General features: G+C 40.2%; 1 protein-coding gene across 1 annotated transcript in view; it reads left to right on the top strand.

Annotated features, from left to right (window-relative positions):
- PARP4 (poly(ADP-ribose) polymerase family member 4) overlaps positions 1-24,144 on the top strand; it is a 147,074-nt gene extending 122,930 nt beyond the window's left edge. Inside the window, 4 exon segments of the mRNA XM_054719721.1 lie at positions 629-728; positions 19,927-20,056; positions 23,968-24,110; positions 24,113-24,144. Coding sequence (XP_054575696.1) covers positions 629-728; positions 19,927-20,056; positions 23,968-24,110; positions 24,113-24,144 — 405 coding nt within the window.
- Positions 24,145-25,594: the final 1,450 nt, after the last annotated feature.

Below are 25,594 nucleotides of genomic sequence, written 5' to 3' on the forward strand. Positions count from 1 at the left end.
CAAATTATGGCCATAGATTCTTTAACATATGCACCTGCCTGTGACATCACCCTCCTTTCTGCTCCCTGTATGGGTTCCCCTGAGACCTAGAGTCTGTCTAATCCTCACATGGAAGCTTACCTCACTCCCATAAGCATGTGACAAAGGGTAGCCTGAAAAACAGTGGTTCTTTGCTGGGGTGGGTGGGGGACAGTGAACACAAGGAAGTAATTTTAAAGAGCATGTTCAACTTAAAAATTTTATATTTAGTAAAAAATTGTCAGTTTCATGTTTCAGATATCATAAGGGCACATTTTTAACATTTAACAAAGGAATCGTGCTATTTAAAAGTTTGAGGAACATTGCTTTGAGAAACAATGCATTGTTAGAAGAAAAAATAGATAGTACCATTTTTAAAATATCTCTACACATGTGCCTTTTTTCAGACTTTTTATAAATGCCACTAGATATTTGGTGTCTATAGTATGTACTGTGTCACTAGTATGTGAGGAACTTTGGTTTTACAGTAATAAAAATTTTAGACATGTCTTAATAAACTGAATTGAAATAATTGGAAACTTACTCATCCCATAACTTATGTGATGAAATTTCAAGAATGTTACTTAAATTTGTTTTCTGAACCTCATAGGATGGCTTCTGGAAACTTACACCAGCACTGGGACTCATATTAAATCTGAATACAACTCTTTTGAAGAGTTTTCTTGAACAAAAAGGCATTCGATCTCTAGGTAAGTCACTATTTTTCTATTCATTAAATCACATGCTCTAATTGTTATAATTTTTGTAAGCTAGTGTATTAATATAATAATTATATAAGTTACATATGAATGGAATTATATTTGTTAATCATAAAAGGAAATAGGGGACTAGTTTCTAGTCATATCTTTATCACCAATTAGGGTATCACCTGTGCAAATTTATTAGCATAAGTAGCAATAACTATTTTTAAAAATTCAAATTTTAAGTCACTTAACACAAAGATTACTTTCTTGCCCATATCACAGTCAAATATCCGTAAGTAGGGAAGTTCCACTCCACATAGTCATTTAGAGACCCAGGCCCTTTCCGTATTGTGGCTCTACTATCATCAACATGTGTCTTTAAAATTACTCTGGTGGAAGAAAAGAAGAAAAAAGATGACTCTGGCATCATTTACCAGGTAGACATCAGCAAGAGAGTGAAAATGTGGCAAGAATTCGTCACAGAGCCCCACCCAGATACAGGACTTTGTGCCCAGGAAGAGAAGACAGTTTTAATAAGCAGCCAGTCAGTCTCTGCCAGAGCAGGTTGTTCAGCTGGACCTGATTCTTTTTATGACAATGAATTGGATGGATGAGAAGATCCTGGACATCCTCAAACCCGAAAGTAGTTTGAAGGCCAAATGCTAGCCCTAGGTTAAGAGATTTTTTAATTATTTTTTCCTATGTTATAATTGATTTCAGAGAAAGGAAGGAAGAGGTTGATAGAAACATCAATGATGAGAGAGAATCATCAATTGCCTGGTTCCTGCATGCCCCCTACTGGGGATCGAGCCCACAACCCCAGCAGCAAATGCCCTGACCAGGAATTGAACCATAACCTCTGGGTTCATGGATCAACACTCAACCACTGAGCCACACCGGCTGGGCTAAGAGATTTGTTTTTTATTATTTTTTTAAATCTTTATTGTTGAGAATATTACAGATGTCCCCTCCCCTCCCCATTGTCCCTCTCCACCTGGTTCCCAAAGGGCCCCAGGCCTTCACAATCCTCCTGTCTGTGTCCATAGGTAAGATCTTTGATTAATCTCTTCCAGCCCTCCCTCCCCGCTTCCTTCTGAGATTCATCAGTCTGTTCCATGCTTCCATACCTCTGATTCTATTTTATTTGACCAGTTTATTTTGTTCATTAGATTTCTTGTTTGTTTATTTTGATTTTTACATTCAATTGTTGATAGATATATATTTGTTGCCATTTTATTGTTCATCTTTTCTTCTTCTTGTTCCACTTCTCCTCCTCCTCTTCCTCCTCTTCCTCTTCTCCCTTCTTTTTCTCCTCCTCCTCCTCCTTCTTTTCTTCTTCTTCAATAACCTTTAACATTTCATAATACTGATTTAGTAGTGATGAACTCTTTTAGCTTTTTCTTCTTTGTGAAGCTCTTTATCTGACCCTAATGAGAGCTTTGCTGGGCAGAGTAATCTTGGTTGTAGGTCCTTGCTATTCATCACTTTGAATATTTCTTGCCACTCCCTTCTGGCCTACAAAGTTTCTGTTGAGAAATCATCTGACAGTCGTAACTAACTGCTTTTCTCTTGCTGCTTTTAAGATTCTCTCTTTGTCTTTAGCCTTTGGCATTTTAATTATGATGTGTCTTGCTGTGGGCCTTTTTGGGTTCCTCTTGTTTGGAACGCTCTGTTCTTTCTGGACATGTAAGTCTATTTTCTTCACCAGGTAGGGGAAGTTTTCTGTCATTATTTCTTCAAATAGGTTTTCAATATCTTGCTCTTTCTCATCTTCTTCTGGCAACCCCATAATGCGAATGTTGGTACACTTGAAGTTATCTCAGAGGCTCTTTACACTAACTTCATATTTTTGGATTCTTTTTTCTTTTTTCTCTTCTTATTGGGTGTCTTTTGTTTCCTCATATTCCACATTGTTGATTTGATTTTTGGACTCCTCTACTCTACTGTTGAATCCCTGTAAATTATTTTATATTTCAGTTAGTGTATGCTTAATTTCTGACGAGTCCTTTTTCATGTCTTTGATGTTCTGGATCCTTGGAAGTCCCATGAAGATCCTTGAGTAACCTTATAACCATGGTTTTGAACTCTGTATCCAAAAGTTTGCTTCCTTCCATTTCTTTCATTTGTGACATGATTCCTTGTCTTCCCATTTTGGCTGTTTCCTTGTGTTTGTTTCTATGTTTTAGGTAGAGCTGTAGTATCTCTTGGAATTGGTAGAGTGGCCTTGTGTAGTAGGTGTCCTGTAGGGCCCAGTGGCTCAGCCTCCCCAGTCACCTCAGCTGGGCACTCTAGGTACATCCATGTGTGGGCTATGTGCACAGTCTTGTAGTTGAGCCTTGGTTGCTGTTGGCGTCTCTCAGAGGAGTTGATCTCCAAGCCAATTGGCTGTGAGGACCAGCTGTGGCTAAAGTGAGAGAGCTGCTGTGCCAGAAACACCCCTATGGAGCTGGACTTGCTTCAGTGGGGCTTTGGTGCTCACTGAGTCTGTCCCTTGAGTGTGTCACTATGGATGTGTAGAGTTGCAATCTGCTGTGGTCAGAAGCTGTCCACTGGGTGCACTGGCTCTGGGGCCTCCAGGGAGGTGCAAAGTCAGCCACTGACTGGGTCCACTCTGCAGGGGCTATTTGTATTGGGATTAGAGGTGCCCAAGCAAGACCCGACTGTGAAGCAAGGCAGGCTTGTGTTTGTGCAGGGTCTTGGACCCTTTATTGATAGGTTTGGGGCATGCTGACCCAGCTGTAGCTTGTTTGAGAGATTTTAGGGAAGTGTGAAGCTTGAGCTAGGACAGGCCATTCATATGCAAAAGCCACTGCAAACAGGTTGGGTGGGGCTTCAAATTGGATGGGGAAGGTTCTCAGGGAATCACCAGAGCAGAGCAAACAGATACAACTGTCAGTCAGCCCTGCAACAGGGGAGGTCCCAGCACAGGAACAATGACCTTTATGAGCACCTCCATCTGGGAGAAAGCTGCCCCCCAGTTACTGCTCCAAGGCCATACAATGCAGTTCCTTCTCATATGTGTCTAGGTCCCCCAGAGCCTTGCCCTGGTGCTGGAGCTCAGAGGAAGTGGGAGTTTGTAAGTTCAGTTCTTGTGCTGGCCCTTTAAAAGGAACATTTGGGTCTCCAGCAGCCTCCGTGCCACTGAGCTCCAATCCCTATTGGTTTTTACAGCCTGTTGTTATAGGGAATTCTCTTCCCAGCTCTGGGAGCCTGGGCTGGGGGTCTGGTGTAGGGCTGGGACCCCTTGCTCCTCACAAAGATGATTTCCCTCCCGATTTAAAAAGTGGCACACATAGGTGCTGGTCTAACCCTGCCTGCCCCTCTGCCCCTTCTACCAGTCTCAATGTGCCTTCTTCTTTACTTCTCTAGTTGTAGAACTTCCATTCATTGAGCTTTCAGGTGGTTCTAAATGATGGTTGTTCTGTATTTTACTTGCAATTTTGTTTTTGTTTTTGTGATTTATTTCTTTCTTCATTTATTTTAAATTTTATTGTTGAAAGTATTGCACATGTTCCTTTCTTTCCCCATTGACTCCCCTCCAGCCCGCCCCCTCCTTCAGCCCCAGGCCTTCACTACCCTATTGTGTTCATGGGTAATGCTTATATGCATACAAGGTCTTTGGTTGATTACCTCCCACCCACCCACCCTCCCCCACCATCCCTTTGAGATTCTGCACTCTGTTCCATGCTTCCATGTCTCGGAATACACTCCCTTGATCAGTTTATTTTGTTAATTAGGTTCCACATATGAGTGAGATCATGTGATACTTGTCTTTCTCTCACTGACTTATTTCACTTAGCATGATACTCTCCAGGTCCCTCCATGCTGTCTCAAAGGGTAAGAGATACTGCTACATAGTGTTCCATGGAATAAATGTACCACAGCCTTTTTATCCACTCATATACTGATGGCCACTTGGGCTGTTTCCAGATCTTAGCTATTGTAAATTGTGCTGCTATAAACATAGGGGTGCATATATTCTTTCTGATGTTGTTTGGTGTTTCCGGAATCTTAGGATATATTCCTTGAGGAAACTCCATACTGTTTTCCATAATGGCTGCACCAGTCTGCATTCCCACCAGCAGTGAATGATGGTTCCCTTTTCTCACATCCTTGTCAGCACTTGTCATTTGTTGATTTGTTGATGATGGCCATTCTGACAGGTGCCAATTTTTTAATTTTTTTGTCTTCCTTTTATTAAGTTGTATGAGTTCCTTATATATTTTGGATATTAACCCTTTATAAGATGTATCATTGCCAAATATGTTTTCCCATACAGTGGGCTCCCTTTTTGTTTTGTTGATGGTTTCTTTTGCTGTGCAGAAGCTTTTTATTTTGAGTAGTCCCATTTGTTTATTTTCTCCTTAGTTTCCTTTGCCCTAGGAGATGTATCCATAAACATATTGCTATGAGAGACATTTGAAATTTTGATGCCTATGGTTTCTTCTAGGATTTTTATAGTTTTCTAACTTATATTTAAGTCTTTTATCCATTTTGAGTTTATTCTTGTGTATGGTGTACGTTGGTGGTCTAGTTTCTTTTTTTGCATGTATCTGTCCAATTTTCCCAACACCATTTATTTGAAGAGACTTTCCTGACTCCACTGTATGCTCTTGCCTCCTTTTTCAAATATTAATTGAGCATAATGGCTTGGGTCAATTTCTGGGGTCTCTGTTCTGTTGCATTGATCTGTATGCCTGTTCTTATGCCAGTACCAGGCTATTTTGATTATGGTGGCTTTGTGGTATAACTTGATATCTGGTATTGTGATTCCTCCAACTTTGTCCTTTCTCAAAATTGTTGTGGCTATTCAGGATCTTTTTGGTTCCATATAAGTTTTTGGAGTATTTGATCTAGATCTGTGAAATATGCTGTTGGTATTTTAGTAGGGATTGCATTGAATCTATAGATTGCCTTGGGCAGTATGGACATATTAATGATGTTAATTCTACCAATCCATGAACACGGTATATTTATATCTCCTACCTCTTTTTTTCAATGTCCTGTAGTTTTTTGAGTACAAGTCTTTTACCTCCTTGGTTAAGTTTATTCCTAAGTATCTTAATTTTTTTGTTGCAATGGTAAATTGGATGGTTTGTTTAGTTTCTCTTTCTGTGAGTTTATTATTGGTATATAAAAAAAGCCATAGATTTCTGGGTGTTGATTTTGTATCCTGCTACATTGCCAAATTTATTTATTAAATCTAGTAGCTTTTTGGTGGAGTCTTTAGGGTTTTCTAGTACAATATCATGTCATCTGCAAATAATGAGAGTTTTACTTACTCCTTTCCAATATGGATGCCTTTTATTTCTTCTTTTTGTCTGATCACTATGGTTAGCAGTTCCAGTACTATGTGTGGTGAAAGTGGGCATCCCTGTCTTGTTCCTGTTCTTAGAGGAAATGGTTTTAGTTTATGCGCATTGAGTATGATGTTCCCTGTAGGTTTGCCATATATGGCCTTTGTTATGTTGAGATACACTTTCTCTATTCCCACCTTACTGAGAGTTTTTATCAAAAATGGGTGTTGTTTTTTGGTGAATGCTTTTTCTGCATCTATTACTATGATCATGTGATTTTCATCTTTCAATTTGTTTATGTGATGTATCACATTCACTGATTTGCAAATCAATATTCCAACTTGCATCCCTGGAATAAATCCCACTTGGTCATGGTGCATGATCTTTTTAATATAATGCTAGATCTAATTTGCTAATATTTTGTTAAGGATTTTAGCATCTATGTTTCTTGTTGTTCTCTTTCTAATTCTTTAAGTTGTAGGGTTAAATAGTTTATTTATTTATTTATTTATTTATTTATTTTTAAAATATATTTTATTGATTTTTTACAGAGAGGAAGAGAGAGGGAATAGAGAGTCAGAAACATCGATGAGAGAGAAACATCGATCAGCTGCCTCTTGCACACCCCCTACTGGGGATGTGCCCGCAACCAAGGTACATGCCCTTGACCGGAATCGAACCTGGGACCCTTGAGTCCGCAGGCCAATGCTCTATCCACTGAGCCAAACCGATTTTGGCAATTTATTATTAATATTTCTGTTTTTTGAGGTAGAACTGTAGTGCTATGAACTTCCTTCTCAGGACTGCTTTGGATATGTCCCAGAGATTTTGGGTTGCTGTGAGTTCATTTTCATTTGTTTCCAGGAAGTTTTTTATTTCTTTCTTGATCTCATTGGTAACCCATTCATTGTTTAATAACATGCTATTTAGCCTCCATGTATTTGAATGTTTTTGAGTGTTTTTACTATAGTTGATTTCTAACTTCATTCCCCTGTGATCTGAGAAGATGAGTGATATGATTTCAATCTTCTTGAACTTGTAGAGACTTGTTTTGTGTCCTAACATGTGGTCTCTCTTTGTGAATGACCCATGTGAACGCAGCTTTGGGGTGAAATGTTCTGGAAGTGTCTATTAAATTCATCTGATCCACTGTGTCCTTTAAAGTCATTGTTTACTTGTTAATTTTTTATCTGGAAGATTTATCCAGTGAAGTCAGCAGGGTGTTATGACTGTATTGCTGCCAATCTCTCCCTTATTGTCCTTTTGAAGTTTTTTTATATATATGAAACATATTGGGTGCATATATGTTTACTAGGGTTATATTCTCTTCTTGGATCAATCCCTTTAGTATTATGTAGTGACCTTTATTGTCTCTTGTGATGGCCTTCATTTTGAAGTCTATTTTGTCAGATATGAGTATTGCTACCCCAGTATGTTTTTTTTCTTTTCCATTTGCATGGAAAATTTTTCCCATCCCTTCACTCTCATCCTGTATGTGTCTTTTGTTCTGAGGTGGGTGTCTTGTAGACAGTATATAGTCAGGTCAAGTTTTGTATCCATTCAGCTCTCCTATGTCTTTTGATTAGAGTATTTAATCCATTTAAATTTAGGGTTTTTATTGATAGGTACTTATTTATTGCCATTTCAATTCTGTAAACCTAGGTTTCTCTCTCTGTTTCTTCTTTTCATTACAGCAGTCCCTTTAGCATTTCTTGTAATGCTGGTTTGGTGGTGATAAACTCCTTTAGCCTTTTTTTTTTTTGGTCTGGGAAGCTCTTTATTTCACTGTCCATTTTGAATTATAGCCTTGCTTGATATAGTAATCTTAGTTTCAGATTCTTCCTTTCCATTACCTTGAGTATTTCATGCCATTCCCTTCTGGCCTGTAGAGTTTCTGATGAGAAATCAGGTGTCAGCCTTGTGGGAACTCCTTTGTAGTTAACAGTTTGCTTTTCTCTTGCTGTCTTTAAGATTCTCTATTTAATTTTTGACATTTTAATTATGATGTGTCTGGGCATGAACCTGTTTGAATTCTTCTTGCTTGGGGTTCTCTTTGCCCTCTGAACTTCCTTTACCAGGTTAGGGAAGTTTTCTGCCATTATTTCTTCAAACACGTTTTCTATCCCTTTCTTTCTTTCTGCCTCTTCTGAAACACCTGCTATGCAAATTTTGTTACATTTCATGTTCTACAGCTCCCTAAAGCTGTCCTCCTGTGTTTTTTGTTTTTTTTTTTTCCTTTTTGGTTCTCTTATTGAGTGATTTTTTTCAACCCTGTCTTCTAATTTACTGATCCAATCTTTAGCTTCTCCTAATCTGCTGTGTATTCCTTCCATTGTGTTCTTTATTTTTTTAATATATATTTTTATTGATTTCAGAGAGGAAAGGAGAGGAAGAGAGAGATGGAAACATCAATGATGACCCCTACTGGGGATGAAGCCTGCAACCTGGGCATGTGCCCTTGACTGGAATCAAACCTGGGACCTTTAAGTCCACAAGCAGATGCTCTGTCCTCTGAGCCAAACCAGCTAGGGCTCAATGTGTTCTTTATTTGTGCTATGTCATTCATTATTTCTGTTTTCATATTTACTGTACCTTTTTTCATGCTGTTGAGTATCTTTACCATCATAATTCTGCACTCTATATCAGATAAATTTCTTATCTCCATTTCATTCATCTCTTCTTCTGGAGAATTCTCTTGTTCTTTTATTTCGGGGTTGTGGGTTTTTTTGGTCTCCTTATTTTGATTACCTCTTTGGATTTGTGACTATGTATTAGGTATATCTCCTACATCTCTCAATCTTTAGTGCAGGAGAGTGTCAACCACTGTTTTTGACTAATTAGATTAGGCAAATACTCAAAGCCTCCAGAGACCTGCCTCTGCCTGAAGAATGATTGGATTCAGTATTGAGTACCCCTCAGGCAATTGTCTACAGGTGTGGTGAGAGTTTTTCCAACAGGGTGAGCCAGTTGCTTCTGCCTGGAGGCTATTGTTATTCTCAGTCTCTTACTGGGCCTCAGAAACTTCACAGTGTGGGGCAAGGTGTTTTTCAATAGGGTAAACCATCTCCTTCCCTCCCCCACCCACCCCCTGTGCGAAAACTACCTGGATAGCAAATGTCTGCATGAGAAAGATGACCTCTGCAGCATGAGGGAATGACTCAGCACAGGAAACCTGGGTGTCTGCCTTCTGAGTTCTAACCCCAGAGCTCCCAACCCTAGATTCTGCTCATACAGCTCCAGTCCACTCTGCTCTCTCTATGCTAAGCACAAGGTGAGTGGCTGCACACAGAATTTTGTGCACTGGCCCTTTAAGAGGGTACCTGCATTTCCAGCTATCTTTCCCTGGCAGACAGCAACCCTGCTGCTTTTCACAGCCAGGTGTTATATGGACACCTTTCTCAGTTCTGGTGCTGTCTTCTGGGGGGCTTGTCTGGGGGATTAAACTTCAGAGTTCTCAGTGGCAACCCTCCACTGCTAAGGTATCTCTCCAGAACTTCAGCTGCTGTCTGTGGGAGCCAGCCTGCCCTTTCACACCTGCTCCCTTCCAGACTCTATGCGGTCTCCAATTTCTGTCCTTGGCTATCAGGGTTCTCTCCAGCTAGTCTTCAGTTGGTTAGTCAGGATTTTTTGTGTGTGTGTGTTATTTATTTATTTATTTATTTGTTTGTTTGTTTGTTTGTTTGTTTTAATCCTCACCTAAGGATATTTTCCCATTGATTTAGAGGGAATGGTAGGGAGAGGGAGAGACAGAGAAAAACATCGATGTGAAATTAACACATTGATTGGTTGCCTCCTGCACACACCCTGACCAGGGCCGGGGAACCTGCAACCAAGGTTTGTGTCCTTGATCAGAATTGAACCCAGGACCCTTTAGTCTGTGGGCCAATGCTCTAGCCACTGAACCAAACCAGCTAGGGCAAGGATTTTTTTGTATTTTAGTTGTAATTCCAGTTTGGTCCTCAGAGCATGTCTGTGTAATACCCACATACTCCAATACCATTTTTAATCACCTTTAGTTGTAATGTTGATGAGGTTCTGGGAGGGAGTGAGTACAGGTGTTTACCTATGCTGCCATCTTGGTTCTCCCAAGAGATTTTTTTAAATATAAAAAAACAAACAGCCAGTATTCATTGAACAGCAGTTTCTAATTCCCTGCCATCACCTCTAAAGTGCCAGGGTTTTCATATTTCAGGCCTATTCCAGAGTTTTCAGACTCTTCATGTGTTTGACTTGTATTAGACTAAAAAGGAATGATGAAATTTTACATATTGAGAGAGTTCTGGTTTCTGGAACAATAGAAAAGCTTGTATCTGACTAATACTCCTGACAATAATACTTACTAGCCCTGGACCTCTCTCTGAAGACCTGGATTGCAATTAAAAAAAAAAAAAAAGGCAGAACTGGAGGGGACACAGTCTTTGAAAAAAGGAAGGCAAATAAGGCGAGTGCCATTATTCAGTTTTTCAACTGAAGACATTTCTCAGTTCCTGAGGCACATGGAGGTTAGAACTGAAACAGGAATTCTCAGTAGAATGATGACATAAATGTTGGAGTTCGAGGCTGCCAGAGTAGCTGGAAATGTAAATGGATTAAATGCTCTAATCAAAAGGATTAGGGTAGCTGAATGGATATAAAAACATCACCCAACTATATGCTGTCTACAAGAGACCCACCTCAAAATGAAAGACATACACAGGATAAAAGTGAAGGGATGGAAAAAATTTCCATGCAAATGGAAAAGAAAAAAAAGCTGGAATAGCAATACTCATATCCGACAAAATACACTTTAAAATGAAGGCCATCACAAGAGACAACAAAGGTCACTACATAATACTAAAGGGATCGATCCAACAAGAGGATATAACACTGGCAAACATTTATGCACCCAATATAGTTGCACCTAAATGTGTGTGTGTGTGTGTGTGTGTGTGTGTGTGTGTGTGTGTGTGTTTATATGTATATATATATATGACTTTAATGGGGAGATTGACAACAATACAGTCATAGTAGGGGACTTTAACACCCCTCTGACTTCCCTGGACAGATCTTCCAGACAAAAAATTAACAAGGAAACAGAGATTCTAAAGGACACACTGGATCAGATGGATTTAATAGACATTTATAGAACATTTTACCCCAATGCAGCAGAATATACATTCTTCTCAAGTGCACATAGATCATTCACAAAGATAGACCACATGTTAGCACTACAGGCATACCTCAAAAAACAAGAAAAATTAGCAGTAAATTACTTAACCCCACAACTTAAAGAACTAGAAAGATAAAAACAAAAAAAGCCCAGAGTAAGTAGAGGGAAGGAAATAATAAAAAATAGAGCAGAAAAAAAAATGACATAGAGACTTAAAAAAATACAAAAAAAAATCAGTGAAACCAAGATCTGATTCTTTGAAAGGATAAACAAAATTGATAAACCATTAGCCAGACTCATCAAGAAATAAAGAGAGAGGACCCAAATAAATAAAATCAGAAATGAAAGTGGAGAAGGAACCATGGACACCACAGAAATACAAAGGATTGTAGGAAAATACTATGAACAACTATATGCTAACAAGCTGGACAATGTGGATGAAATAGACAAATTCCTAGAAAAATACTATCTCCCATAACTGAATCAGGAAGAATCAAAAAACCTGAATAGGCCAATAACAACTAATGAAATAGAAGTAATTTTAAAACTCCCACCAAACAAAAGCCCGGGTCCAGATGGCTTCATAGGGGAGTTTTTCCAAACATTCAAAGAAGAACTAACACCTATACTCCTCAAACTATTTCAGAAAATTCAAGAGGAAGGAACACTTCCAAACTCTTTATATGAGGCCAGCATTATCCTAATTCCAAAACCAGATAAAGACTACAAAGAAAGAGAATTACAGGCCAATATCCCTGATGAACATAAATGCTAAAATCCTCAACAAAATATTAGCAAATCGGATCCAGCAATATATTAAAAAGATCATACACCATGATCAAGTGGGATTTATTCCAGGGATGCAAGGTTGGTATAATATTTGTAAATCAATAAACACAATACATCACATAAACAAATTGAAAGACAAAAATCACATGATCATATCAATAGACACAGAAAAAGCATTTGACAAAATCCAACATGCATTTTTGATAAAACCTCTCAGCAAAGTTGGAATAGAGGGAGCATATCTCAACATAATAAAAGCCCTATATGACAAACCTACAGCCAACATCATACTCAATGGGCAAAAACTAAAACCATTTCCCATAAGAACAGGAACAAGACAGGGATGCCCACTTTCACCACTCCTGTTCGACATAGTACTGGAAGTGCTAGCCTTAGCGATCAGACAAGAAGAAGAAATGAAAGGCATCTAAATTAGAAAAGAAGAAGTAAAATTTCATTATTAGCATATGACATGATATTGTACATAGAAAACCCCAAAGACTTCATCAAAAAAACTACTAGACTTAATAAATGAATTCGGCAATGTAGCAGGATACAAAATTAACACCCAGAAATCTATGGATTTTTTATACACCTATAATGAACTCACAGAAAGAGAGACTAAAAAAACAATCCCATTTACCATTGCACTGAAAAATTAAGATACCTAGGAATAAATTTTACCAAGGAGGTAAAGGACCTGTACTCAGAAAACTACAGGACTTTGAAAAATGAGATAGAGGAAGACAATGGAAGAATATACTGTATTCATGGATTAGTAGAATCAACATCATTAAAATGTCTGTACTACCCAAAGAAATCTAGAGATTCAATGCAATCCCCGTGAAGACACCAACAGAATATTTCACAGACCTAGAACAAACTCTCCAAATACTTATCTAGAATAAAAAAAAAAAAGACCCCAAACAGCTGCAGCAATCCTGAGAAAGAAGAACAATGTTGGAAGGATCACAATTCCAGATATCAAGCTATATTACAAAGCCACTATTCTCAAAACTGCCTGGTACTGGCACAAGAACAGACATACAGACCAATGGAACTGAACAGAGAACCAAGAAATCGACCCAAGCCAGTATGCTCCATTAATATTTGACAAAGGAGGCAAGAGCATACAATGGAGTCAAGACAGTCTTTTCAATAAAAGGTGTGGGGAAAATTGGACAGATCCATGCAACAAAATGAAACTAGACCACCAACTTACACCATACACAAAAATAAACTCAAAATGGATAAATGACTTAAACATAAGATGGGAAACCATAAAAATCTTAGAAGAATCCATAGGCAGCAAAATTGCATACATATGTCATAGCAATATCTTTACAGACACAGATCCTAGGGCAAGAGAGACTAAGGAGAAGATAAACAAATGGGACTACATCAAAATAAAAATATTCTGCACAGCAAAATAAACCATCAACAAAACAACAAGAAAGCTCACTGCATGGGAGAATATATTTGTCAATGTTATCTCCAATAAGGGTTTAATGTCCAAAATTTACAGGGAACTCATACTAAACAAAAGGAAGATAAACAACCTAGTCAAAAAATGGGCAAAGGACCTAAATAGACACTTTTTAAAAGAGGACATAAAGGCCAAGAGATACATGAAAACATGCTCAAATTCACTAATAATCCAAGAGATGCAAATCAAAACGACAATTAGGTACCATCTCACACCTGTCAGAATGGCTATCATCAACAAATCAACAAATGACAAGTGTTGGCGAGGATGTGGAAAAAAGGAACCCTTGTGCACTGCTGGTGGGAATGCAGACTGGTATAGCCACTGTGGAGAACAGTATGGAATGGAATTTCCTCAAAAAATTAAAAATAGAACTCCCATTTGGCCCAGTAATCCCACTTCTAGGAATATATCCCAAGAAATCAGAAACACCAATCATAAAGGATATATGCATCCCTATGTTCATAGCAGCACAATTTACAATAGCTAAGATTTGGAAACAGCCTAAGTGCACATCAGCAGATGAGTGGATTAGAAAACTGTGGTACATCTACACAATGGAATACTATGCTGCTGTAAAAAAAAGGAATTCTTACCATTTGCAACAGCATGGATGGACCTAGAGAGCATCATGATAAGCAAAATAAGCCAATCAGAAAAAGCTAAATATCAAATGATCTCACTCATTTGTGGAATATAATATAATGAACAACACAAACTGATGAACAAAAATAGAGCCAGAGGGAAAAAATATTCTAGAATACAATAGAAGTAATCCTGTTATTTGCAGATTGTTAATATTTCCTACAACGTTTGTGATATCATACTATGTTAGTACAGTTTTAGTAATATTATTATACTTAAAATCCTTTTATTCTTGAAATATTAATGTTTATTGCATGTAATATTATTATACGTAAGATCATTTTTCTTGAATAATTGGTGTTTATTGCATGTAACATTATTATATTTTATTGTTTTTCTTGAAATATTAAGGTTTACTGCATGTATATTTAAAATTGTTTTTCTTGAAATTTAAAGAAAACTGAAAAAAAGAACAAAACAAAAACCTAAGTGAAATTTTAAAAAAATAATTAAAACTAAATAATAAATTTAAAAAAAAAGAAAGAAAGAAACATCAATGGTGAGAGAATCATTGATCGGCTGCCTGCTGTACACCCAGTATTGGGATCAAGCCCTCAATCTGGGCATATGCCCCTGACCGGAATCGAACCCAGGACCCTTCAGTCCACAGGCCGACATTCTATCCACTGAGCCAAACTGGCTACGGCAAAACATAAAACTTTTGGGGGAAAAATATGGGGAAGTATCTTTATGATTTTAACATAGGAAACATTTTTTTAAATGTTTTATTTTGAAATAATTTTAATCTTGACAAAAAGTTGCAAATATAGTACAAAGAACTCCCATATATCCTTCACCCAAATTTCTCAGATATTAACATTTGGAAACACTTGATTTATTAATCAGAGAGGAATTTTATAATGCAAAAACAAAGCACAAGCCATAAAGGAAAAGATTAATAAAGTAGACTGCATTAACACCAGCAATGCCTTTTCATTAAAAACAAATAAATAATGTTTAAAATGTGAAGAAGACAGGCCACAAACTGGAATAAAATATTTGCAACACAGATAAACAATGTACAAATCTATGGTAGAACTGAGTGATAAGCACAAACATCAGCACAGTGTTTGTTTCTAAGAGGGAGCAGAAACAGCTCACAGACACTTCCAAGGTAGTCAGTGTGATCTGTTTCTTAAAAAGGGTAGATGGATACCACCTCACACCATTAGAGTGGCTACTATAAAAAACAAAGAAAATAACAAGTGTCGTTGAGGATGTGGAGAAATCGAAACCCTTGTTCCCTGTGTGGGAATGTAAAATGGTGCAGTCACTATAGAAAACAATACGGCGGTTCACCGAAAACTTAAAAATGGAATTACCATATGATTTGGCAGTTCCGTTTCTAGGACTATACCCAAAACAACAGAGGCCAGGGACTCAAAGAGATATTTGTACACACATATTCACAATAGTTAAAAAGTAGAAGTGACCATGTATTCATTGGTTGATGAAAGGATAAAGAAAATGTGGTATATTCATAGAGTGGAGTATCATTCAGCCTTAAAAAAGGAAGGAAACATTATGCTAAGTGAAATAGGCCAGTAACAAAAGGACAAATACTGTATGATTCCATTTATATGAAGTACCAAGAAGGGTTAAATTCATAGAAACAGAAAGTAGAATGGTGGTTGCCATGGGATGTAGAGTAGGGGAAGAGAGGTTAGTATTTAATGGGCACAGGTTTCATACTTCACTGTTATATTAATAACTAGAGGCCCGGTGCATAAAAATTCATGCACTGGAGTGGGGGTCCCTCAGCCCAGCCTGCCCCCTCTCACAGTCTGGGAGCCCTCAGGGGTGGGAGGCAACCCGGCGATCAGAGGAAGGCGACGCCCCATCACACCTCTGCTGCTGCCACTGCCGGCAGCACAAGCCTCAGCCGGCCCTGGTTACCTGAGCCTTGGGCAGCCCTGGGCAGCTGGGCAGCCACCATCCGAGGCTTGCCTGCACCTCGGGCATTAGTTGGGCAGCCACCATCTGAGGCTTTCCTGCACCTCGGGCCGTTCCTGGACGGCTGGGGGGCTGAAGGCACTGGGGAACTCTAGAGGCAAGTGCGCGGAGTGGCTGGGCTTCCTTGGGGTGGGCCTGGCCTTGCCGCCTGCTTGCTGCCCCAGCAGGGCTGAGGGGACTGGGTGCCACCATCTTGTGGCTGTGGGTGCCACCATATTTGAGGGTGTGTCAGTCAATTAGCATATTCCCTCCTTATTGGCTGTGGGTGCTGCCATCTTTGAGGGCAAGGCAGTCAATTAGTATATTCCCTCCTTATTGGCTGTGGGCACTGCCATCTTTTCGATGGCGTGTGGGTCAATTAGCATAATCCCTCTTTATTAGATAGGTTACCCTACAAATACTTCATTTTCAGTTGTATCTACTCAATATTTAATTTTTTAAATTTAAGTGTATACTTGGGGAGATTTGAGATACATTTTTCAGAAAGAAACATCAAGCTTTGGTGATTGATTGGATTTGGGAGTTGAGGAGGAAGGAGTGTTGAGCGTGGGAAGGGCAAAACATCCACTGGAAACTGAGCTTGGAAAAACGCTAATAGAGTTAGGTTTGGGACATTTAATTTTTGAGATGCCTAGATATTGGAAAGAAATACATAGTTGTGATATAAGGCTAGAGCTCAGGAAGAGGTCAGAATGGTATTTGAAGCCATGGATCATGGGCTTGAGTGAGACCAGTAAAAAGGATAGTGCATGCTCTCCCTCCTGGGAGCATGTCGGAGCCTTTTCCTGGCCCCCCGCCCTCCTGCCACCCCCTACAGATATACATCTCCTGAATGCTAAGGTTCCCCACTAGACTTGCAACCAAGTCTATTTTTTCTGTCTCTATTTTTTCTTTGGTCTTGATTGATTGCCTTTTTGGGGATAATGGATTGCTTTCGTTGTGTTGTTTTTAAAAATGTATTCATCCCGGGCTCACCCCCTGAACCTGTCTCCAAGGCCCCCTTTTCTCTGACTTCCCAGTGAGCTAAAACAGTTCCTCCTCAGCTCATTTTTTTCCTATAACAGCACAGCCAGGGCAGCCCCACCGGGGTCTCTCCTCTTGCTTCTTCCTTGTTTCACAGTTTTAATAAACGTACCCTCAAAGTAAAAAAGAAAATAAAGAGGTTAGCCTAGGACAGAGAAGAGGACATTAGGCCATCCTTGGGCATACCACTATTTAGTGGTCAGACAGAACAGCAATCACAACAGACTGAGAAGGAATGGCAGAGAAATAAGAAGAAAGCTAGAGAGTATGATGTCACAGGTGCCAAGAGGTGAAATTTCTTTATGGATATACCTTTCATATGGGTTTTCCCTGTGCTCTAGATTATCTGTGTTATTTTCCTGTATGTGTGGGCTTTTCTGAATTTTTTCCTCTATATGTAGTCTCAAGATGTCTGTTTCTTTTCTCTGATTTGTTTTTTATACCTCCCCATCCAACTCCTTTCTCTTTTACCTCTTCCTTGCTTCTCTTTTGTCTTTTCTTCCCCTTCTGAATTTATTTTTAAACTAGAGGCCCAGTGCACGAAATTCATGCATGGGGGGGTATCCCTCAGCCCAGCCTGCACCCTCTCCAATCTGGGACCCCTCAAGGGATGTCCGACTGCCCTCTCACAATCCAGGACTTCTGGCTCCCAACTGCTCGCCTGCCTGCTTGCCTTCCTGATTGCCCCTAACCGCTTCTGCCTGCCAGCCTGATCACTCCCTAACCACTCCCCTGCCAGCCTGAGTCCAGAACTTGAAATAATTTGATACACTGGTCTGCATATTGATTGTTTATTTATTATGTATTTAGGTTTTCTCTTGAGCTATTTGTAGCTGAAGTCTAGAAACTGAATTTCTCTCTGCTTAGTTCATGCTTCTCTGGTTAAAGACTAGAGGCCTGGTGCACGAATTTGTGCACTGGGATCCCTTGGCTCTCCAACATCCCCCGAGGGGTCCTGGATTGTAAGAGGGTGGTTCTTGGGTGATACACCCCGAAATCGGGCTCACTCCTCTCTGGTTCCGGGTGCATCACCTGAGAACCACAGCTGCCAAGTCACCGCAGCTCAGCAGCTCCTGCGTTGAGCATCTGCCCCCTGGTAGTTAGTACACGTCATAGCTACTGGTCAGAGCATCTGCCCCCTGGTGGTCATTGTATGTCATAGCTACTGGTCAGACGGTCAGATGGTTGCTTAGGCTTTTATATATATATACTAGAGGCCCGATGCACGAAGATTCGTGAAAGAATGGACCTTCCTTCCCATGGCTTCTGGCACCACCTTTGCTCCGGCCCGGAGCCGCCTTTCCGCCTTCCCACGCTGCCCAGAGGCCCAGAGCCATGGCCCGACCCCGGGCCGCTTGGCGCCTGTGTATGCAAATTAATTTGCATACTCACGCCTGATTGGCTGGTGGGTGTCACGAAGGTACGGTCAATTTGCATCTTTCTCTTTTATTAGTGTAGACTAGAGGCCCAGTGCATGATTGAATCATGCACGTGTAGGGTCCCCTACATGCTTTCGCTTTTCGCGGTGGAGCTGGGTGCCTGTCCGCTGGTGCACCAGGCCTTTCAGAAGCCTCTGGCTCGGCAGAGGCTTCTGAAAGGCCTGGTGCCGGAGCAGACAGGCACCCAGCTCCCCCATTTTTGATGGTCCGCGGCCGCTGAGGGGGGCTACCCTGCTGTTGAGAGGTGCAGGGGGCAGGACTCCTGCCCCCTGCACCTCTCAACGGCTGCTGAGGGGGGCTGCCGTGGACACCTGGCTACCCTGCCGTTGAGAGGTGCAGCTGGGTGTCCACGGCAGGCCCCCTCAGCGGCCGCGGATCTGGCCGTTGAGAGGCGCAGGGGGCGGGAGTCCTGCCCCCTGCGCCTCTCAACAGCAGGGTAGCCCCCCTCAGTGACAGCGGATCCGTGCCTCTCAATGGCCGGATAGGCCACCCCGAGTCCCGCCCCCCAGCCTCCCGCCGCCCAATCATGGGCGTAGCGGAGTGATGGTAATTTACATGTTACTCTATTATTAGATAGGATACTAGAGGCCTGGTGCACGAAATTCATGCACTGGGGAGGGGGGTGTCCCTCAGCCCAGCCTGCATCCTCTCCAATCTGGGACCACTCGGGGGATCTCTGTGGGATCGGGCCTAAACCGGCAGTTGGATATCCCTCTCACAATCTGGGACTGCTGGCTCCACTCGCTAGCCTGCCTGCCTGCCTGGTTGCCCCTAACTGCTTCTGCCTGCCAGCCTGATCACCCCCTAACCACTCCCCTGCCAGCCTGATCGACGCCTAACTGCTCCCCTGACAGCCTGATTGCCCCCAACTGCCCTCCCCTGTTGGCCCAGTCGTCCCCAACTGCTCTCCCCTACAGGCCTGGTCTTCCCCAACTGCCCTCCCCTGCCAGCTCAGGCACCCCTAACTGCCCTCCCCTGCTGGCCTGGTCACCCCTAACTGCCCTCTGCTGCAGGCCTGGTCCCCTCTAACTGTTCTCCCCTGCAGGCCTGATCGCCCACAACTGCCCTTCCCAGCCAGCCATCTTGTGGCCACATGGGGGCGACCATCTTGTGCGAGGGCATGGCAGTCAATTTACATATTACCTCTTTATTATATAGGATAGATAGCAAGAGAGGGGAGGACTGGATCTTATTCAGTTTCCTGACAACCTTCAGGATAATATGACAGGCACATGTAACAAATCATACTCATTTTTTATTTAAATAGCATACTAATTAAGGACCTTGAAAAGTAACAGTGAGTTTTATGATTTGCTATTGTGGTATGGTTTTATAATATTATAATTCTTTCATAGAACTTTTATAAACGGATATAGTTTGAGGTGTAGTTTCCAGCAAACATAACCGAGTTTTCCACTTTTAGGTATAAAAGGAAGAGAACGACTTCTGGACCTGATTGCCACATTTCTGGTATTGCAGTTTCTTCGTACCAGGTTGGAACAAGCTGGAATAGTCTTCAAATCCCTGATGAAATTGGACACCTCAATTTACAGGTTTTTTTCCACTTAACTATATATTTTTTATTTTTAAATATTATTTAATATTTAACTATACTAGCATTTTTCCATTTAACTATATTACTAAGCAAATGACTTATATTTTCAACCATTTCTTAACCAAACCTAATAAGAAGCCACACAGAATTATAAGCACAAAGAGAATTTGTTCACAGGGTATGTCTCGCCCGCACTCTTCTGTTGGCAGGGCCGACACAGTATATTTGTCTCTTTGGTTGCACAGGAAAACTCAGAGAGTTTAAGTGTAGCTTACACTGGAGTCCATATCTTTAGCACCTGGCTTAGAACTCTTTTCACTGTAGTATATGGATTCTATGTTTTTTTGAAAAATCCATAATATAATTGTTGGGATCAGGCCTAGGCCAAAAATACAAATGCAAACCCATATGCTGTAAGTCTAAGTCTTTAAAATTTATAAATTAAACTAGGAAATTGTTAGATAAAATATGTTCTAAAGTTTTACCTTGACAAGTCTAACTTCATAACCATCTAGAAGACCAGATTCAAGTTTAGAATTATGGGATAACTTGAAGTTTTATGCCAAAATGTTGCAGTGTGGAGAGATCCAGTTCTCGGTCCCTGGCTGCTAGCCCTTGGCTGACCCCTGTTATCACAAGAGGCCTCAAGTGCACGTATGACTATCCCTTACCCATCAGAACTCCATCATACCCCATGCAAATGACTACCTTTGTGTGTGTGCACACGCACACGCATGTAATTTGCTTATGTCATTTTTAAAGGCAAGATAAAAGGAAAACTAATTAAACTAATAAAACTATTATCTATAGGAGGAGGAAGGACACAAGGATGAAAGCTAGGTTTCTCCTAATATACCTTGTTTTATTGTTTTGACTTAGAAACTGTGTAAATCTACACTAATAAAAGAGTAAGATGCAAACTGACCATACCTTTGCGACACCCATCAGCCAATCAGGCGTGAGTATGCAAATTAACACAACAATGATGGCAGGTTAATTTGCATACGCAGGCACCAAGCGGTTGAGGGCATTCTGCACCACCCCAGCCGCTTAGGGCCTCTGGACAGCATGGGAAGATGGAAAGGCAGCTCTGGCCGGAGCAAAGGTGGTACCGGCAGCCAGGGGAAGGAAGGCCCATTCTTGCATGAATCTTCGTGCATCGGGCCTCTAGTATTTTACATAATAAAGATTAAATATCAGAGAATAGAGCTTGAACATGTTAAATTAGACATGAGAATGTGCTCAGCGGTGTCTGGGATGTCGGGAAATAAATGGCAAGACAAGAAAAAGGAGAGAATTAGAACCTATAAATTAATGGTCATATGAATCAAGGGCAATGTGTAGACCTTGTTTGGATCCTGATTTGAACAAAATCCATTGTATTAAAAAGACACAATTAGGGAAACTTAAAAATTACCTGGATATTTTGTGATATTTAAGAATAATTTATAGCCCTAACCGGTTTGGCTCAGTGGATAGAGCCTGCGGACTGAAAGGTCCCAGGTTCAGTTGCAGTCAGGGGCATGTACCTTGGTTGCAGGCACATCCCCAGTGGGGGGTGTGCAGGAGGCCACTGATCAATGTTTCTCTCTCATCGATGTTTCTAACTCTCTGTCCCTCTCCCTTCCTCTCTGTAAAAATCACTAAAATATATATTTTTTAAAAGAATAATTTAGCCAAAACCGGTTTGGCTCAGTGGACAGAGTGTCGGCCTGCGGACTGAAGGGTCCCAGGTTTGGTTCCGGTCAAGGGCGTGTACCTTGGTTGCGGGCACATCCCCAGTAGGAGGTGTGCAGGAGGCAGCTGATCGATGTTTCTCTATCATCGATGTTTCTAACTCTCTATCCCTCTCTCTTCCTCTCTGTAAAAAATCAATAAAATATATTTTTAAAAAAAGAATAATTTACAACTATCTTAAGAGTCATATTTAAGAAAAAGTTCTTATCCCTTAGAGATACATATTTACAGATGAAATTAAAATAAATGAGCAGACCAATTTTTACCCTCTCACCAAGAGACACTTCTGTTTTGATCTTCTACAGCTATGACAACCTCTAGAGCAGTGGTTCTCAACCTTTCTAATGCCGCGACCCTTTAATACAGTTCCTCATGTTGTGGTGACCCCCCACCATAAAATTATTTTCGTTGCTACTTCATAACTGTAACTTTGCTACTGTTAATGAATCGTAATGTAAATATCTGTGTTTTCTGATGGTCTTAGGCGACCCTGCTAGCGGCCCACAGGTTGAGAACAGCTGCTGTAGAGCCTAAGACCATCGGAAAACACAGATATTTACATTACGATTCATTAACAGTAGCAAAGTTACAGTTATGAAGTAGCAACGAAAATAATTTTATGGTGGGGGGTCACCACAACATGAGGAACTGTATTAAAGGGTCGCGGCATTAGAAAGGTTGAGAACCACTGCTCTAGATCAAGTATTAACAACTTTAAACCTACTTTTGAATTGCATATCACAAAGTATTAAAGCAAGATTTTTAAAAAGTAAAATATGGCTCTTACTATATTACTGTTACTGTAAGAGCAAAATGGTTTGTTGGAACTGTAATAAATAAAACATAATTTTTATTTCCTATTTATTGCCTATTTAAAACTTTTATTTCTCTTTTTTCTGCTTCATGATGTACATAATGTTAATGTAGTAGCACATTGCATGGAGGTGTATGAGCAAAATTTTCACACTATCAGGAGGGTCAGTCAGAAGTCTCAAGGCCATCTGGATTAAATGAAGGCCAGTTGAATGAGTGAGAACATTTAAAGTCAGTTTTGTTGCTTTCCATAGTAACTATAAGTAGACTAATAATTACTGAGAAACAAATTTTTAACCACTTCAGGCCTGTTGCTATTTAGTATGTTCATGGCATCTTGATATTCAGCAAATATTTATTGACTACCTCCTCTGTGCCAGGGACTGTTAAACATGCATTTTGTTAATCCCTACACACCTCATATCATTATCATAACTGAGGAAACTGAGACTTCCAATGTGGAATGAAAGCTGCCCAATATCACACAGGCACCACTATATAATTACAGAATTAGGATTTGAACCCAGTTCTTAACCACCACACTATTCTGATGGCCCATTCCCAGTTTATAGGGGAAAAAATCAGGAAGATGAAGAGAATCTTTCAAATTTTTAGTTTCCCCCCACAGAATTTTCTTTAAAATTTTATTATATATTACCACTTGTTTAGTAACGAGTTTGAGAAGATGACAAAAGAGGAAGCAGCTAATATTAATTTAAAAATTCAGAATTTTTCTGAGTCTTAAATAGACCTGAATATTTGAGTCTCGAATATTCAATAGCATTTAATGGTTACAAACTTGAAGCTTTTGATATGCACATTTTACTAGTTAGTTTATGTGATAGGATTAAATACATGCCAGTTTCAGTTTCATATGTGACTCTCAGACACTTTGCAAAAATAACTAGCCAGGTTGAGAATTCCTGGTTCAGTGAAAGGAGAGAGAATTGGAAGCCTAGTTTGTAAAATAGAATTGTGCTTGTATGTGAAGAATGGGTAGGATTTAAATGGAGAAGAGTGGAAAAGAATGACAATAAACAGATGTATAAAGGCTAGAAGATGCTTGAGTTATTTTGGAGGCAGCGAGGAAGTTGTGGTGCACAGTGGAAGCTGGGATGTGATGGGTATAATATATACTTAAATATATACTTAATAAGTTAAATATATACTTAATAAGTTAAAGCATGTCAGGCTGGTAGAAGAACTTTAATCAAGTGTTAAAGAGAACTGTTTTTCTTAAATATCTTAATTTCTGACAGAATTATTTTGTCTGAGCTAATGTGCTAGATTTGATACCACATTACATTTCATATCTAATTATATTCTGAAATTGATGGAAACATTGTTTTTTAAATCTAGGAATATTCCCTGGGCTTTTGAGAAAATAAAGCAAGCAAGTGAATGGGTTAGAAGAACTGAAGGACAATATCCATCTATCTGCCAACGGCTTGAATTGGGTAAAGACTGGGACTGTGCCACTAAACAACTATTGGGAATCCAACCATGAATACCACCTTTCCTCTTCAGAGTTCTTAATTATGGTCAAGTCTTAATCAGATGAAGCTGTATTTTAAACTTTTTTCATGCTTCTATCAATAAAATAATAACATTAATAGATACCTATAATGAAATTTAATTATGATTTTATCAAATGTAGCAATGTCCCTTAAAAATAAATGGAAGCAGAATTAATTATTTTAATGAAATAGCAATAGTAAAATAAAAATTACAGTGTTAAGATTTCTTGTGTTCAAATATTTTAAGGTGGTAAAATACACATCTGGATGGTCCTGGATGGTCATTGCTTTCTCCCCTTTCAGAAGTCTGGTACAGACTGGTCCAGCTGGACTAAGCAAGCTGGGATGAAACAAGGTCTTTGGCCAATGTCCACAATTCCATTTCCAGGGTCCTGGGTATCCCCCAGTATGCATTCTCCTTGGTGTGGGTCCTGGTCTGCAGATCCCCTGGTATATTTCTTTTACTTAGAGAAACTGGGTATCCCAAGCAATGCTTTCATGGCTCTTGCTTTTGGTGTTGCATCTCAAATCTCATCACTAAACCCAAGGTCATCTAGATCTTCACCTATGTTCTAGAAGTTTTATAGTTTTGCACTTTACATTTAGGTCTATGCCAGTTTCAGTTATTTTTTGTGAAAGGTATAAGGTTCACTACCCCTCCTAGGCCATTTCCTCTCTACCTTTTCATAAAACCTTGATTTCTCTGGTATACAATCTTTTGGCTACCTCCTACCTGTCCTCATTGCTGCCATTCACCAACTGCCCAATATCTCCCCTTGTTCACATGGTTCGGGACTTCCCTTTCTATTGCTAGTCCTGCCTATCTTGAGTAACTTCCAACATCCTGCTGTATGACCCATCCTAATTCCCTGGGCTTGAACTGCAGCTTATTGAATCTTGGTAGAAGGTCTTGTGATCAAGTTGGTAACCAGAAGAATGAGAGGCTTGTAAGGAGCTCCCACCTACCTCCATGTCTCCTTGGGAGGCTGTCATGAGATAGTTTCTCATCACTTCCTAGTTCTGATGAGGTATGAAGCTCAGGATACAGCTGCAGACTACCTCCCAACCTGCCCTCCTAGCTGCATCTAGAATTGGCTCCTCAACAATGATGTATACCACAACTCATGTAGCAATTATCTAGCTCCTTTGGAAGTGTGGGGCAAGGAGAGGTGGTGTCTTTGACTACTCTTCCTCCTGCTATTTATTTTTTTTGTTAATCCTCACCCGAGGATATTTTTCCATTGATTCTTAGGGAGAGTAGAAGAGAGAGGGAAAGACAGAGAGAAACATCAATGTGAGAGAAACATATCGATTGGTTGCCTCCTGCACGACCAGGGCCCTGGCCAGGGAAGAAGTTGCAATGAAGGTTCGTACCCTTGACCGGAATTAAACCTGGGACCCTTTGGTCCACAGGCCAACGCTCTATCCACTGAGTTAAACCAGCTAGGCATTCCTCTTGCCTATATAAA

This window comes from Eptesicus fuscus, chromosome 7 (genome assembly GCF_027574615.1).
Source record: "Eptesicus fuscus isolate TK198812 chromosome 7, DD_ASM_mEF_20220401, whole genome shotgun sequence".
Taxonomy (NCBI): Eukaryota; Metazoa; Chordata; class Mammalia; order Chiroptera; family Vespertilionidae; genus Eptesicus; species Eptesicus fuscus.